The sequence below is a fragment of the Barbus barbus genome (genome assembly GCF_936440315.1).
Source record: "Barbus barbus genome assembly, chromosome: 29".
Taxonomy (NCBI): domain Eukaryota; kingdom Metazoa; phylum Chordata; class Actinopteri; order Cypriniformes; family Cyprinidae; genus Barbus; species Barbus barbus.
Window position 1 is genome coordinate 8,839,121 of NC_136757.1, and position 18,681 is coordinate 8,857,801.

Below are 18,681 nucleotides of genomic sequence, written 5' to 3' on the forward strand. Positions count from 1 at the left end.
CATCTGCATGTTTGAATACCTATCATCCTGTTCTTACATAAGGTCTTACTAAGAAAATCATAAAGTAAATTATTCAGCAGACTTTGGCTTGGATTGTAAGTGATTTAAAGACACGGATCAAAAAACGTTTTTTATAAATCCTTTTGTGAAGTTCACGAAGGTTTGTGGATCCCAACTGTGTGTAACTGCTCCGGAGTTTTAAAGACCCTGTGAAAGTACTTAATGAGTGCAGTTTTCTGTCTTGTGTGGACACATTTCCTGTTGAAGCAGGAAGTTGGGCCTGGATATATTCAATAGCCTTTTGCCTTTTTTTATACAAAGACAATGACATTTAGTTTACATCAAAGACATGCACATGCAGTGAAACAAGTACATAAGAATATCTTCATACTTCTCAAGATGGCGCCGCGCTTGGCAGCCATTGTGCTTGGCTCTCCAGTTGTTTTAGTGTTTTTGTTAGTCAAACATGATCAGCTTCACCAGGGAAAAACTGCTGAACATTCGGCAGAATACACCACAAAATCTCCAACCGGTTTTCGATTATTCGGATGTTTTGCTGAACATAGTAGTCGGTGAAGCTGCAGCGCTGTTTAGACACTTCAGGACGCGCAGACGGGGTAAGCGAGCCAGCGCACTCGTGAAGCTCAGACGTGGATTTCGAATGCCTTTGCCTAGCATCCATCTGGCGAATCTCTGCTCTCTACCCAACAAAACGGACAAACTCCTTCTGCTTTTCTGGTTAAACAAGGACTTTTCAAACTCTGCTGCTCTGTGTTTCACGGAAACCTGGCTGAATGATGCCATCCCGGACAGCGCGATTCATCTTCCTAACTTCACGCTGATCAGAGCAGATCGCGATGCGGAATCAATGGGGAAACTGCGCGGCGGCGGGACATGCTTCTACATCAATGAAAGGTGGTGTACAGATGTAACAGTGTTAAATAAGATGTGCTGTTCAGATCTAGAAACGCTTTTCATCAACTGTAAACCTTTCTAATCTCCGTGGGAGTTCTGCTCGTTCATTCTCGTGAGTGTCTACATTCCACCGCAAGCGCACGTGAGCTCAGCTTTACAGAAACTCGCTGATCAGATCACAGACACAGAACAACAACACCCGGACTCTGTTTTAATCATTCTAGGGGACTTTAATAAAGCAAATCTCTCCTGTGAACTGCCAAAATACAGACAGCATGTTACATGTCCCACCAGAGACAGTAATATACTGGATCACTGTTACACAACAATAAAGGACGCATATCACTCTGTCCCACGAGCAGCTTTAGGACTCTCTGATCACTGTTTGGTTCATCTTATACCAACCTACAGGCAGAAACTGAAGTCAGCTAAACCTGTATTAAGGACTGTAAAGAGATGGACTAATGAGACAGAGCGGTTTTACAAGCCTGTCTTGACCTTACTGATTGGACTGTTTTTGAAGCTGCTGCAAACGATCTGGATGAGCTCACAGAGACTGTAACATCTTATATAAGTTTCTGTGAGGATATGGGCATTCCTACCAAGACTCATCTAACTTACAACAATGACAAACCATGGTTCACTGCAAAACTCAGACAGCTCCGTCAGGCCAAAGAAGATGCTTACAGGAATGGGGATAGAGTCTTGTATAAACAGGCCAAATACACTGGATAAGGAGATCAGAGTGGCAAAGAGGAATTATTCCGATAAGCTAAGGATCCAATTCTCTTCCAGTGACACGGCTTCAGTGTGGAACGGTCTGAAAGACATCACCAATTACAAGACACCATCCCCCAGTACAGTGGAGAATCAACAACTGGCAGACGATCTTAATGAGTTCTACTGCAGGTTTGAAAAAACACCATTCACACCTCCTGCAACCCCCCTCTCCCCACACCTGCACTACAGATAAGAGAAGATGACGTGCACCAGGTCTTCAAAAAGAACAAGAGAAGGAAGGCACCATGTCCAGACTGTGTGACACCAGCCTGTCTGAAATCCTGTGCTGACCAGCTGGCACCCATCTTCACACAGATCTTCAACAGATCACTGGAGCTGTGTGAGGTCCCTTCATGCTTCAAATGCTCCACCATCATCCCCGTCCCAAAGAAACCCAAGATAACAGAACTTAACGACTATAGACCTGTGGCTCTAACATCTGTGTTCATGAAGTCATTTGAAAAACTGGTTTTGGCTTATCTGAAGGACATCACTGGACCCTTACTGGACCCCCTGCAGTTTTCCTATAGAGCAAACAGGTCTGTGGATGATGCAGTCAACATGGGACTGCATAACACCTGGACAGACCAGGGACTTATGTGAGGATCCTGTTTTACCCCTTTTCCACCTAAGCAGTTCCAGTGCTGGTTCAGAGCCAGAGCCTAGTTTCGAACCAGTTCTTTGTTTTTCGACATCCAAAGCACCAGCTCCGAACCAGTAAAAGCGGTTCGTAAGTAGCAGCAAAACATTGCTGGGCTAGAAGGAAGAACCGCTTGCGTCAGGGGCTGGGGGCGGGGTTACCGTGACCAACAAGACGAACAGAAACTTGGACCGCCATATTTGAAATAGCAGCTAAACGCTAACATGTTTGATTTGCTGTGTTTGGATGCCGATGTAGGTTCGCAAAGCCATGAACATCAATAGCAACGCAACGTCTGCCATTCCTGATAGTTTGTTTAGGCTTGTCCGGGATAGATCAGCGCTGCGCGGACCGTTCGGTGCGAGGCATCGGGGTGCTGCGGGAGCAACTGGAAAGCAGACGGCTCTTTATGCTTTTGGATCGCTCTTGCGGTGCTTTAGTGTGTTGTGTGCCGATCGATCGATCTGCGTGGCGCTGATGCACCTTGAACAAGCCTGTTGTGCCGCGCTAGTGAACCGAAACATGAAACGTATTCAGTGACGTAAGACCTGGCTCTGTATTGGCTCTCTAGCCTGTGGAAAAGCAACCGGTTCTTAAAGGGTTCGCCAGTCGAACTAACTAAGAACCAGCTATAGCACTGGCTTTGAACTAGCACCTGGAACTGCTTAGGTGGAAAAGGGGTATTTGTGGACTTCAGCTCGGCCTTTAACACTATCATTCCAAACCTCCTCCTGCCCAAACTATCTCAGCTCTCCGTCCCCACCTCTGTCTGTCCGTGGATCAACAGCTTCCTGACAGGCAGGCAGCAGCTAGTGAGGCTGGGAAAATTCACATCCAACCCCCGCACCATCAGCACTGGAGCTCCTCAGGGCTGTGTTCTCTCCCCACTGCTCTTCTCTCTGTACACCAATGACTGCACATCTAAAGACCCCTCTGTCAAGATCCTGAAGTTTGCAGACGACACCACACTGATCGACCTAATCCAGGATGGTGGCGAGTCTGCTTACAGACAGGAGGTTAAGGAGCTTAACTACCTGAAGCTCAACACGCTCAAAACTGTGGAGATGATCGTGGACTTCAAGAGAAACCCCCCTGCACTCCCCCCACTCACCATCATGAACAGTACTGTAACAACAGTGGAGTCATTCAGATTCCTGGGCAGCATCATCTCTCAGGACCTGAAGTGGGACATTCACATTGACGCTATTGTTAAAAAGTCCCAGCAGAGGTTGTACTTCCTTCGCCAGCTGAGGAAGTTCAACCTGCCACAGGACTTGCTGAAACAGTTCTACTCTGCCATCATTGAATCCGTCCTCTGCACTTCATTAACTGTCTGGCTCAGCTCAGCTACCAAATCTGACCTCAGAAGACTACGGAGGGTAGTCCGGACTGCTGGGCGAATCATTGGTACAACCCACCCCAGTCTCCAAGAACTGTACTCATCCAGAGTGAGCAAAAGGGCTGGTAAAATCACTCTGGACCCCTCACATCCAGCACACTCCCTCTTTGAACTGTTACCGTCTGGTCAACTCTACAGAGCACTGAGCAGCAGAACGACCAGACACAGAAACAGTTTCTTCCCTCAGGCAATCCAGCACATGAACATTTGAACTCTTAACAATAAACATGAAACACACGTCACTATCATACTTTTTATTTTTATTTTTTATTTAACACACATACTTATTACATTTCAAATTTGCACCTAACATACCTGTACATACTGAATTGTCTATTTTGTATATTTGTACATTATTATTATTATTATTATTTGTATTTTAAAATTTTATTTAATTTTATTTTTTTATTATTATTATTATCTGTGTCCTGTCGCTGTTATTCTGTCGCACTGTGGAGCTACTGTCACTAAAACAAATTCCTCGTATGTGCAAACATACCTGGCAATAAAGCTAATTCTCATTCTGATTCTGATATACTTAAGTGTGAATAAACTTGAATTGCATTTGAATTACACTTAATTGGATGTTATTTACAATCAAAAGAAATTATATTGTAATTTAAAATGTATAATTAAACGCATTCAGCTAAACTTCAGGGTATTTTTGACTCAAGCTGGATTGAAGTAAATCTTTATATGTAATTTCATTATTACCTCTACTGTCTTTGAAATATGGTTAAAATGACTAGCATTTATGTTAAATTAAAATATACTTCAGTGCAATTTATATTGGATATATTAAATATATTTTTTAATATATTTGTAATTACACATTTGCAATGATACATTTATATATATGTATATATATGTATACATTACATTTAAATGTAATATCAAAATTATTCATGTGCTATATATTTTAGTCAACACATCAAGATAACTGCGCTTCAGTTTTTTATTTTAAAATTTGTACACTACAAGTGCAGATTTAATGCAATTAATCACAATTCTTTTTCACAATTAACAATACAAATTACAGACAAGTTCTTTAGTATGGTAGTCATCACATTAAAATAAGTGCCATTATTTTAAAAAATCAAAAAGATTATTAAAACATAGTGTTTTATAATGTATTTTAATACAAAATTTGATTCATTTGAAATTATGATTATGAAAGTGTACTGTCCTTAAGTACAATTATTTCAGTATTGTATTACCTGTTTTTTTTTAAATATACTTTTAAGATCTGAAGTACACTACAAGTGCACATTCAATGCAATTAAGCACGCTTCTTTTTCACAATTAACAATAAAAAGTATAGTCAAGTTCTTTAGTATGGTAGTCAACACATCAAACAAGTATAAAGTATGCCTGAGTCAGCAATATTTTTATCTAAAAAACAACAACAACAAAAAAACACAGTTCATTTTAAGTATATAAATGTGCTAAAAGATAATTTTGTAAGCTTTAGGAATATACTGCCATACTGACAAACAGATTAAGAGCCATAAAACTCCAGATTTCATGAGTCTTTAATCACTCCAGCCGTGCTGACATTGTGGTTCTGCAGTGTGTGTGTGTGAGTGCTCCAGACTTTAGGAAGAGAACTCTCCCCGGTCCACATTCCCCATCTGAGCGATAAGAGAGTGTCTGTGAGCCGTTGTGTTGATCTTCACACACAGAGAGCACACTTTGCTTTGACCTTTACTCTAGCGGTGTGTGTGTGAGGAAACAGTGGGTAGAGTCTCTCTTTTCATCACAGTGCTAATGAGAGTTAGGACACGCTAGCCAGGAAACAGCTATTGTTCCCCATCCAAGAGCACGGCTACTGGCACACACACACACACACATTTGTGAGGAGGTTCATTCAACAATTCACATTCATAGACTGAAATACTCTACAACATGTCCTATTTACCCTGCTGTCGCACTCTTTTGTAGTTACAGGAATTCAAACACGTGTTTTAATAGGGCATAACTTTCTCCTGCGGTCACTTTCTCACCTTCTTCGCCTCCGCTTCTCTCCATATATTGGCTCTAATAGCTATTAATGTGTCAATCATGCAGCACTCAGTAGGCCATACAGATGTGACAGGCCAGCGCTTTACTGCATTCTGTCATGCCGGTGTTAATGTCTTGGTTCCCTGCAAATATATACAGCATATCTGTTATCAAGCTGTGTAATGTTCATGTTTATATTCAGAACATGATATCATGCTGCGGCGTTGTTTGCTGTAGTTTCAGCACTGATAGAACTTCACGGATGAAGGACATTAGGAAAGAGAGGATGATTGAATGGTGGATTGCTTGTTTTGGTTCAGTATTAGCCACATAATCAATTCAGTACATTTAGTAAAAAGGCTACAACCTAAATTATAATAATACATATACATATGAAAATATATGCATATAATGTATATAAACTGTTACATATAATTATATTGTTATGTTTGCATGCTATATAAAGTGTGACATTAGAATACAAAATACTTTATAAATACATACAAAGTGAAATTTATTTTATTTTAATGTTCATTCTAATATATACCTTATTATTATTATTATTATTATTATATATACAGGTATTATTTCTAATAATATAATATTAATGACAATATTATTTTTTATAATATTGAAATAATTATATAATTTCTATTTAACAGTAGCTTACAAAATAAAGCATACAACACACTTTACAATGCATAGAAAATTATATTTAATTTATATAAAATGTAATTATTCAAATATATGAATATATATATATATATATATATATATAATTCATGAATATATTCATATATATAATTCATTTATATATACATATATATTTACACACACAAATACAAAATAAATGAATAAATATTAATGTAATTTAAAATATATTTTTATGTAAATGTTAGCATACTGTATAAAGCACACTATACTTAATACTTATAAATATACTTATAAATATAAAATGACACTTTTTGAATCTAATGTACAGTCTAAACTTAATGTAATGTAATCAAAATTAATGAATACATCTCAGAAAAGTGATGGGGAACTGCAGGGAATAAGTATTTTATATGTTTTTATTTAAAGTTTGCGTGAAATTAAAATTGATCTTATCAACTTTCTGAATACACAGTTTTTAATGTAACTTTTAAATATGGTGTTATCTCCAAAAAATTATTCTGTGCTCTTGTTTTGAGGCTGATGAAACGATGTTGAGCGATTATGAAACTTGAGTTGACCCTTATCATCCTCAAAATTTCCTCATGGCTAATAAAAAAAAAAACATGCAAGAGTTTCAGAGGTTAATTTGTCAGTATTAAGCATGTGAATCCATATTTTGATGGGGGAATATGCTGATAAGTGCTTAAACACATGGCCAAAAGCAAACACTGAGATCCGGGCCAGGACAGAGGCGGCATGAAACACTACCTTCAAAACTTGACTCTTGAATGTGTAACTTCACTGTGGGAAGAATCACTTCAAAAGCTTCCACTGTTTAAAGAGAGCATCTCCACTTTCTCCTGTGATGTGTGTCTGTTTTCTCTGCTTGGGGGATCTGCCTCCATTTTGAGCCCTAAGACCAGGTGTGGTTTGAGGTATGGTTTAAAAAATGCAGGAAATCTTTCTTTCTCAAACAGAGACAGGACAAAGTAAACTATGTGTTTAATATTTTATTTCATGTTATTTTATGCTGATATGAACTGGTTTTTGGACTCCAGCAATGGTCAGCATACACAAACATGCAACTTCCTTTTCTTTCAAAGCACATGTACATATGGGCTCATCTATTTTAGTATATTAAGTACAGTAAACGAAGGCAAAAATAGCATTTATTGCTCAAATGTAGAAAAAAGGGTTGCTTTTCAAACTAACACAGAAAAGTGTTATCCATGGGAAATCTACTCAGATATAAGAGTTAGAGTACATGTAAGTCGATCTGCTCAAAGGTCTCTGTGTTTGTCTGTTTCTCAGGGATCTCAGGAATAACTTGATCAGCACCATCATGCCTGGAGCCTTTCTGGGTCTCACAGCTCTTCGAAAACTGTAAGTACTCATTACAATCAAAATAAGTTATTATAACAAGACACCAGTTACACACTTTACCAATAATGTGGCAGTAATTGCATTAACTTTCACTCACAAAACTGTTTAACTGTTAGGGGCCGTTCACACAGAACGCGTTTTTCCATTCCAATGCACTACTTTTCCATTGTTTTTCAATGTAAAAACACGCTAGATGGACATGTAAGACTGTTGTGTTCGCATCTTTTGCAGCTTCTCGCATATGAGCCCTGCATTTTTAAGACTTTTTAAGTGTGTCAAGTTAAAAAAGATTTACACTCATCAGTGTCAGTTCCAGAACCGTGAACCAATCAGAAAACCCTGAAGGCGGGGCAAGTGTTGTGTATTTTTGTTTACAGTAGCATGTTGGCATTGCAATTGTTTTATTTGACGGTAGTATGGCGGAGGAGACATTCTGCACTGCGCTTTTTAAAAAACATTCCTGAGTGCTGCGTCTCGTGTTTTTAGATGCAAATATGTGTTCTTTGTGAACAGCCCCTTAAACAGTTTTCTTTATTTCAAACTGAGTGTCAATTGATAGAGTGTGATTTGGTGTAAATGTAATACTGGACTGGGACATTAAAATAAAACATATATTTATATAAGTACTAGTGCTGTCAAACGATTAATCGTGATTAATCGCATTCAAAATAAAATTTTTTTTTTACATAATATATATGTTACGAGTCTGTCTGTCCTTCTCCCTCTCTAATCACAACGCACGCCCTCACCTGGAATCACCTGTGTATTAATTCAAGCCACCTGCACCTCATCAGCACCTAATCAGCCCAGCACTACTTAAGCACACACCCCACTTCAGTCAGTTGTTGGAGCTCCCTTACACAAAGTGGACTCTCATAGCTCTTCACTGCTATTTACCAAAGACTTACCTGTAAGACTACTTACCTCTTGCTCCTCTCCATCGTTGGTTTCCTGTGTCCACATCGTCTCTATCATAACAGAAGATCCGACCTCTCTCAGTAGAGTATGGACTCCATCTCCTCGCACCCAGAAAAGGCACTCCTCACGATCTCACAGTCTCACAGTCTCTTCAGTGCCCGCTTCTCCAGGGCCAGTCCCTCCAGTGCCCGCTTCTCCAGGGCCAGTCCCTCCTGTGCAAGTGATGACGGAATGCCCCCAGGAATCTGCGCTTCCCGAGTGCCCTCCAGTGCCTGCTACTCGCAAGTGCCCTCCTGCGTCTCCGCTGGTGCCGTCCAGCTCTCCTGTGTCTCCGCTGGTCCCGTCCAGCTCTCGTGCGTCTTCCCGAGCGCCCTCAAATGTCCGTGCTGCCCGAGCGCTCCCCTAGTGCCCGCTCCTCCAGAGCACCCTCAAGTGTCCGCTCCTCCAGAGGGGAGCATCCCCAAAACAGTTTTTTGGGGGTGGCATATACCTGCGGGTTGGACAACCATAGTGGTCGAGTGTCCCTGCCCTGCACCAGCTTCCAGGGCACCCCCCCCCCCCCCCCCCCTCCTGGTGTTACTATTACGGCGCAGGACGTGCCTTCCGGGAGGGGGAGGTAATGTTACAAGTCTGTCTGTCCTTCTCCCTCTCTAATCACAATGCACGCCCTCACCTGGAATCACCTGTGTATTAATTCTAGCCACCTGCACCTCATCAGCACCTAATCAGCCCAGCACTACTTAAGCACACACCCCACTCCAGTCAGTTGTCGGATCTCCCTTACACAAAGTGGACTCTCATAGCTCTTCGCTGCTACTTGCCTGTAAGACTACTTACCTCTTGCTCCTCTCCATCGTTGGTTCCCTATGTCTCCATCGTCAGTCTTCCTCCATCCGTCATCGTCCTTCGTCTCCTCCGTCATCCTGGGGTGTGTGCTGATTCCACGAGTTCCTGGCAAGATATTACATCTCTCAGTATATCCTTTATGCATCTGATTCAAGTAACAAGTCTCAACTCACCTTCATCTGCCTTATTACCTCTGTTTATCAATAAACATCCTGCATTGTGCACGAACCCTCTGTGTCCAGTCTACTATCGTAACGATATATGCGTGTACTGTGTATATATAAAGGCACACATACAGTAAATATTTTGAAAATAATTACATGTATATACATTTATATTTTATAATATAAATATATTTGATATATAAACATAACATATTTTCTTAAAAATATATACATGCATGTGATAATATACACAGTATATATGTAAACAAACTTTTATTTTGGATGCAATTAATTGCTTGACAGCACAAGTACTTAACTAAAAGTAGTGATTCTACGAACTTAACTGCATTTTTTCAGCAGAGTGACAGTAGCTCAGTTGTTCATAATGCAAAGTAATTTTTTCCTTTAAATCAAAACAAATTTTTCCAACATGTACAGTTGCTTCAAAACATGTAGACACTTAATCTGCAATTAAAGTGTGAATGTGTTTTCATTAACAATTATTTTTAACAGTACAAATATACTTTTTAAGCAGAAAGAAACACATTTGGTTTCACATAATTAATTTAAATAAACACATGAATTGATAGTGGAGCATGTTATAGTACCTGTTATAGTAATTTTTTTACTCTTCAACACATTGAAACAAATTAAGTAAAAGTAAAATAAAAAATTAAAAGTTAAAAGTTTTGTAAATTAAATCAATCAGTCATACTACCAGTCAAAATGTAGAATAAATGTTTTTAATGTGTTTGAAAGAAGTGTTATGCTCACCAAGACTATATTTAGTGAGCAAAAACAATTTTCAGCATTGATAATAATAGAAAATGTTTTTCAGCATATTAGAATAATTTCTGAAGGATCATATGACACTGAAGACTGTAGTAATGATGCTGAAAATTCAGCTTTGCATCACAGGAATAAATTACACTTTTAAATATAATACAATAGAAAACAGTTATTTTACATTGTAATAATATTTTGCAATATTACTCTTTTTACTGTATTTTTCATCCAATAAGTATAGCCTTGGTGAGCATAACATATATTTATAGCCTGTGGTGTATAGCTGGTGTATAGTACCTTGACTGTAATTGAACTAATATAAGTAGTTTGAAAAGCTACAGTTTCAAAGTTTGAATCAATGATCACTGCATAATGATTGCTGCATGATGAAGTATTTTCCGAAGGTCTGAAGCCCAGATCCATATGCTTGCTAGAACTGGAACACAGAATAGCAATGCATCTGATTTACTGTAATCTGTGCAGTGACCTATCCAGTAATCGAATTGGCTGCCTGACCTCAGAAGTGTTCCAAGGACTTACCAATCTCACAAAATTGTAAGTCATTATTTCTGAAACAAATATTTATTGGAATACAAAAACACGGAAGATCAGTATCTCTCTTGAAAGTGTTGCTGTGCTGTACAGAATAACATATGTTTGATAATGATACACACAGCATCTGTTGCAAATTATATATTTTATAATGTTCTTGTCATATTTAAGAATTGCAAAATGTTTCATTTGTGTTCTTATATTATAGAAACATCTCTGGAAACATCTTTTCCTCTCTGGATCCACATTTGTTTATGGAGTTGCACTCTCTAAAGCTGGTGTGAGTTAAAGTGAATGTTCTCATGGTGCACATGCTCAATTTTTGTATAGAAAGAGATATTCCTGGGATTTCTAGCATGCCAATTGTCAGTGATTTTTTTATAATTTTACAATGCACTAAACTAAGATTGTGCATGTATGTTTATAATTCACAACTTTATTCCCTAGAAATGTTTTAACTGCTATTAAATTAAACCTATTCTTTATCAAGTATGAGAGGATAATCCTGTAATGCAGCTTTGATTCATATTTCTGATCTCATTCTGTTCCCGTCACCATAAGGGTCATGATTAACTCTTTAACATGACATAAAGTAGACCTAAAAAGTATTTCAACCCTGAAGTCACACTTAAAATGTGTAAATATCTTTGTATTAAATAAGTACAATTTCTTAATTCATTCCTTTGAGATTTAGGAAGAACTAAATGTGTTTAATTACACAAATAAATGGACAGTCTTCTTCTGAACAACAAGCTTTATCTAATTCTTGCCTCTAATTGTGTGCTCATTAGGAACTTTCATTCTGAGTTCCTGTCATGTGACTGCGGTCTGCGCTGGGTCCCAGGATTTTTCCGCAGCGGTTCTGCTCGTCTTGGGGATGAAACATTGTGTGCTTATCCCAGAAGACTTCAGAACAAACCCCTACGACTCCTGAGAGAGACTGACCTCAGCTGTGGTGAGCAAAATTAATATTAATCTTATACAATATCATGTTCAATTATTTACATACAATATGCACATCTGAATGGAATTTACAGCAACGTATTTACTTATAAATAAAGATATGCTCTCTCTCACTCTCTCTCTCTCTCTATGTATATATATACATACACCGTATCTCACAGAAGTGAGTACACCCCTCACATTTTTGTAAATATTTTATTATATCTTTTCATGTGACAACACTGAAGAAATGACACTTTGCTACAATGTAAAGTAGTGTACAGCTTGTATAACAGTGTAAACTTGCTGTCCCCTCAAAATAACTCAACACACAGCCATTAATGTCTAAACAGCTGGCCACAAAAGTGAGTACACCCCTAAGTGAAAATGTCCAAATTGGGCCCAAAGTGTTAATATTTTATGTGGCGCACCATTATTTTCCAGCACTGCCTTAACCCACTTGGGCATGGAGTTCACCAAAGCTTCACAGGTTGCCACTGGAGTCCTCTTCCACTCCTCCATGATGACATCAAGGAGCTTGTGGATGTTAGAGACTTTGCGCTCCTCCACCTTCCGTTTGAGGATGCCCCGCAGATGTTCAATAGGGTTTAGGTCGTCTTGGAGGTGTCTTCGGGGTCGTTATCATGTTAGAATACTGCCCTGCGGCCCAGTCTCTGCTTCAGTATGTCACAGTACATGTTGGCATTCATGGTTCCCTCAATGAACTGTAGCTCTCCAGAGCCGGCAGCACTCATGCAGCCCCAGACCATGACACTCCCACCACCATGCTTGACTGTAGGCAAGACACAATTGTCTTTGTACTCCTCATCTGGTTGCCGCCACACACGCTTGAAACCATCTGAACCAAATAAGTTTATCCTGGTCTCATCAGATCACAGGACATGATTCCAGTAATCCATGTCCTTAGTCTGCTTGTCTTCAACAAACTGTTTGCGGGCTTTCTTGTTCATCATCTTTAGAAGAGACTTCCTTCTGGGACGACAGCCATGCAAACCAATTTGATGCAGTGTGCGGCGTATGGTCTGAGCACTGACAGGCTGACCCCCCACCCCTTCAACCTCTGCAGCAATGCTGGCAGCACTCATAAGTCTATTTCCCAAACACAACCTCTGGATATGATGCTGAGCACGTGCACTCAACTTCTTTGGCCGTTCATGGCGATGCCTGTTCTGAGTGGAACCTGTCCTGTTAAACCGCTGTATTGTCTTGGCCACCGTGCTGCAGCTCAGTTTCAGGGTCTTGGCAATCTACTTATAGCCTACGCCATCTTTATGTAGAGCAACAATTCTTTTTTTCAGATCCTCAGAGAGTTCTTTGCATGAGGTGCAATGTTGAACTTCCAGTGACCAGTATGAGAGAGTGAGAGCGATAACACCAAATTTAACACACCTGCTCCCCATTCACACCTGAGTCCTTGTAACACTAACGAGTCACATGACACCGGGGAGAGAAAATGGCTAATTGGGCCCAATTTGGACATTTTCACTTAGGGGTGTACTCACTTTTGTGGCCAGCGGATTAGACATTAATGGCTGTGTGTTGAGTTATTTTGAGGGGACAGCAAGTTTACACTGTTATACAAGCTGTACACTCACTACTTTACATTGTAGCAAAGTGTCATTTCTTCAGTGTTGTCACATGAAAAGATATAATAAAATATTTACAGAAATGTGAGGGGTGTACTCACTTCTGTGAGATACTGTATATATATATTAAGATTATTTTATTAAACTCAAACAAATAGTCAATATAGCCCTTGTGGCAAATTCCTGATGATATTTTTAGTGTTGAAAATATTTTCTTTAATTCAGCTATAGCTTTGTTTTGAACAAAAAATATTTTATTTACATGTGACAATTTGAATATGACTATTTTAATTTTACTGTGGAGGACATAAATTATTATTATTATCACATTATTTATTGCAATATTAAAAATGATTCTTTATGGTTTTTATTATTATTATTAATAATAATAATAATAATTATTATTATTATTAAAAGGGTTTTATTGGACTTTTGACTCAAACCCTTATTATGATGTAGCCCTTATGGCAACTTCCCGAAACAAAAGTATTCAGTATTGAAAGATGCATAATTTATCAGTGACAACACCTTCTAAGTCTTTGATCAGTTTTGGTATTTTGGCTGAATTGCAATGTTTCTCAATCCTGTGTTTTAGCCAGCTAAGATCAAGTATATTTGCTTAAAAATCCCCTATTTCTCTGACTTTTGCCACAGGGGTCTGATTGTATTTCTAAGTGACTTTCTGTTAAACATCATCTCATCTTTCTAGTAGACATACGCTGCATTTTTCTGAGTCTTGGGCCTCAAACCGAGGCTCCTGTTACTGTTTTAATATCAGCTCATTTCACCATCTCTTCCTCTGCTGCCCTTAAACATATTTATGTTGGCCAGAAGCACATAGCTGTGACCGACAAGGAAAGATCCCTCTGTGGGTTTGCAGTTGTGAATACATATCCTCAGTCCTCGACAAGGGAATGATTCACCCAGGCTATTTCACAAGCAAAGCTGATTTTGAATGATTACACGGCAACAAAACACACAAAGAGCTTTCTTAAACCTCCTGCAACTTGTGTGCGATAAAGAACACGATTTAATTTGCTTCAGTTATTAACAGAGGAGATGTCTAGCAGTGCAAGATGAAAACCCAGAAATAATTTCTGATAATTTCTGAAAACTGAAGGCATAATCTGCTTAAACATTGTCTACACCAAAAAAGGTCCAGAATCCGCACGCAATACTATATATAATCTATATCTGCAATACTCATAGTGCTGTTCTGAAGTTTGGAGTTTAAAAAGTCTCATACTCACCAAGGCTGCATTAATTTGATCTAATATACAGTAACTTTTTGAATATATTTTAAGGTCATTGCACACTGAGTGGTGCATTTTTCCGTTTTTTTTTTTTTTTCTTTCTTCGTATTCCTCATCCTTTCCTATCAAAATGCATGCTACAGATGCGAAAACGCAGAAAATCTAACCTGATCCGAATTTTTTCATGACGGACGAAAGTTTCAGAGTCAGTGTGTAAACGTGATTGACATAACGTGAGGTCGTATTTATTTTTTACCGTGAAAATTTCGGACTAAAATTCCGGGCTTTGACCTTTAAAGTGTAATTTATTCCTGTGATGCAGCGCTGAATTCTCAGCAGCTATTACTCCAGTCTTCAGTGTCACATGATCCTTCAGAAAACATGAGAAAAAAAATGTTATACTCTTTTGATAAATTTGAATGTTTAAAAGAACAGCATCAATTTTAAATAGAAATATTTTGCAACATATTGCCACTTTTGATTAGTTCAATGCATCATTCTTGGATTAAGATTTGTTTTAAGGACAGAAATCTACAATAAATCTTTGTTTTAGTAGTCAGTAAGATTTTTCCCCCCCTGTGAATCTGTTGTTTATCTTTTCAATGATTTTGCTCCTCAGAGGGTCTGCTGGAGCTGCACACGCTGTCTCTTTTACCCTCGCTGCGGCAGGTCGTGTTTAAGGGGGACAGGCTACCTTTCCATTGCACTGCTTCACTGGTGGACAAAGTCACTGCTCTTCACTGGCGACACAATGGACAGCCTGTCACCACTGACCCTACCAGTGGAGTTCATCTGGAAGAGAGTGTACAGCATGACTGCACCTTCATCACCAGGTAACACATACAGAGACTAACCATAATTTAGTTATATATTTATGTACACTGTACACTGCTGATCTTGAATAATTAAGATTGTTTTATGTTTTTGAAAAACGTCTCTTTTTCACCAAGGCATTTAGCCTATTTGATTAAAAATATAGTAATGTTGCGAAATATTATTGCAATTTAAAATAACTTTTTTCTATTTGAATATATTTTAAAATGTAATTTATTCCTGTGATGCAAAGCTGAAGTTTCAGCATCATTACTCCAGTCTTCAATGTCACATGATCCTTCAGAAATCATTCTAATATGCTAATTTGATGCTCAAGAAACACTTCTTATTATCAATGCTGAAAACAGTTGTACTGCTTAATATTTGTTTGTGCAAAAAGTGTACTGTATGTGCAAGGAAAGAGAACAGGCCGATATTATGGGGAAGCAACAAGATGTGCAGAGATGAGACTAAATTAAACAGGATGGACTGAGAGATTTAAAAAGGGTAAAATGTAGTAAAAAAAAAAAGCAAAAATAAATACAAAAATAATTAGCAATGCCACTGAACCAAAAAAATAATAGAAAGAGCAGGTTAACATTATTGAGTCAGAAAAATCACTCTTCTAGAGTACGTTTTATACCATTCTGTTAATTTTTAGTGAGCTGATCCTGTCAAATGTCCACATCGAGGCGAGTGGTGAGTGGGAGTGTGTGGTGTCCACGGGCCGTGGGAACGCCTCGCGCAGTGTGGAGATAGTGGTACTGGAGAACAGCGCCTCCTTCTGTCCGGAGCAGAGAGTGACTAACAACCGAGGGGAGTTCAGGTAAGCGACTTGTCCTACAGCTTTATCTGTGGCTTATCTAGAAAAGTCTGGCATTATGTTATATGTTTAACCTCTTTGGCTTCAGGTGGCCTAGAACTCTGGCTGGCATCACCTCCTATCAGTACTGTCTGCAGCTGCGCTACCCCTCTTTAACTATAGGGGACGGCGTGGAGCAGAAGAAGGCTTCACGTAACTGTGACCGCTCTGGACGCTGGGAGGAGGGAGACTACTCTCAGTGCCTCTATACTAATGACATGACACGGGTCCTGCATACCTTCATACTGGTTAGTGACATTCTAGCTAGTCTTGTTTTTTGAAAACTATTGTTTTCTTTAAGTGTGGTGCAGATTACTAATATGTAAGGCATTTAAAGCTCCTCTTGTGAAAAAGAAGTACACTTTAGAATTCTTTTTAAAAGATGATTTATTACTGAAATAATATACTTAACAAGAATGTACTTAAGTGCATTGCAATTAAATAAAAAATCTTTATAGTTTAATTTTATATTGAATGCAACTGGGTTTAAAAGTGTTTACTAACCCACTTAAGTAGGACTGAAGTTAGATGCAATAAATAATTATTACTTATATTGTTTTTGATATATAGTTAAAGTGTACTGACGAATGTACTGACAGGTATTTATGTAAACTAAAATGCTTAAAAATATTTTAATGTCATTTCTATTTAAACTTATATCATATGTATTCAAAATTATTTCTAATTACACATTTAAAATGATGAAATTTCAAATTTAGTACATTTATAATATTTTGGTTTTAAATCAAATAACACACTACACTTAAATGTCAAGTAGTTTACATGTCCTTTAGTATCAACACATCAAAATAAGCACAACAAACAATTATTAAAACATAATGATTTTAAATGCATTTGTTAAGAAACATACATAATTCAATACAATTAAGCACACTTATTGTTTTTTTTTTCCTCACAAGGGCCAGTTGGCAAGACAATTATACATCTAAGTTGTTCCTCAGTGAAACAAGAAAAGAAAGAGAAATATATATATAATTTATTTATTTTTGCTCAATATTTCAAAATAAAAATAAGATTTTATGATGTTTTTGAAAGAAGTCTTTTATGCTCATTAAGGCTGCATTTATTAGATCAAAATACAGGGAGAACAGTAAAATTATTATTAATATTTATTTATTTATTTTTGTACAATTTGAAGAACTTTTTTCTATGTAAATATATTTTAAAATGTAATTTATTCCTGTGATGCCCATCCGAATGTTCAGCTTCATTACTCCAGTCTTCAGTGTCACATGAGCCATCAGAAATAATTTTAATATGTTTTTATTAATTCCATTTTCATAGTTAATTCTCTAATTCCCACTCAGAAGCCTATCAACGCCTCCAACGCGGTGACTCTGGCACACAAGGTGCGATCATACACTCTGGAGGCCGATGGTTTCACAGACACGGTGGATGTTCTTTATGTGGCTCAGATGATGCACAAATTCATGGACTACGTGACAGAACTGCGTGAGGTTTGTAGAACACTATATTCAGCAACGTACTGTATATATGGCAGTGCATTTGTTTCCTTACATAAACGTTCACTCCTTCAATCCAGCTGTCCGAGGTGCTGGTGGAAATGGGCAGTAACCTGATGCAGGTAGATGATCAGATTCTGGCTCGAGCCCAGAGAGAGGAAAGAGCCTGCAGTTCAGTGGTCCACACACTGGAGACTCTCGCCTGGCCTCAGCTGCACTCTCATGCACAGGACTTCTCCAAAGTACGCATTTAGTCATGGCAGCTTCACATTAATGCACATATATATCATACTTTTATTCAGCTAGGATGCATTAAATTGATCAAAAGTGTCAGTAATGGCATTTACATTGTTAAAAGATTTCTATTTCGAATAAATGTGGCTCTTCTGAACTTTCTAATTATCAAAGAATCCTAAAATGTGACCCTGGACCACAAAACCAGTCGCTGGGGTATATTTGTAGCAATAGCCAACAATACATTGTATGGGTCAAAATTATTGATTTTTCTTTTATGCCAAAAATCATTAGGATATTAAGTAAAGATCATGTTCCATGAAGATATTTTGTAAATTTCCTACCATACATATATTAAAACTAAATTTTTGATTAGTAATATGCATTGCTAAGAACTTCATTTGGACAACTTTAAAGGCAATTTTCTCAGTATTTAGATTTTTTAGAT

The 18,681-nt window shown here is 38.1% G+C and overlaps 1 protein-coding gene across 1 annotated transcript in view; it reads left to right on the forward strand.

The window, feature by feature from the left end:
- LOC306849020 (adhesion G protein-coupled receptor A2) overlaps positions 1–18,681 on the forward strand; it is a 77,231-nt gene that overhangs the window by 47,784 nt on the left and 10,766 nt on the right. The window contains exons 3-11 of the mRNA XM_079383858.1: positions 7,701–7,772; positions 10,970–11,041; positions 11,247–11,318; positions 11,830–11,993; positions 15,460–15,673; positions 16,315–16,479; positions 16,565–16,763; positions 17,844–17,993; positions 18,080–18,241. Of these exons, the coding sequence (XP_079239984.1) occupies positions 7,701–7,772; positions 10,970–11,041; positions 11,247–11,318; positions 11,830–11,993; positions 15,460–15,673; positions 16,315–16,479; positions 16,565–16,763; positions 17,844–17,993; positions 18,080–18,241 (1,270 nt within the window). The remainder of the gene's footprint in view (positions 1–7,700; positions 7,773–10,969; positions 11,042–11,246; positions 11,319–11,829; positions 11,994–15,459; positions 15,674–16,314; positions 16,480–16,564; positions 16,764–17,843; positions 17,994–18,079; positions 18,242–18,681) is intronic.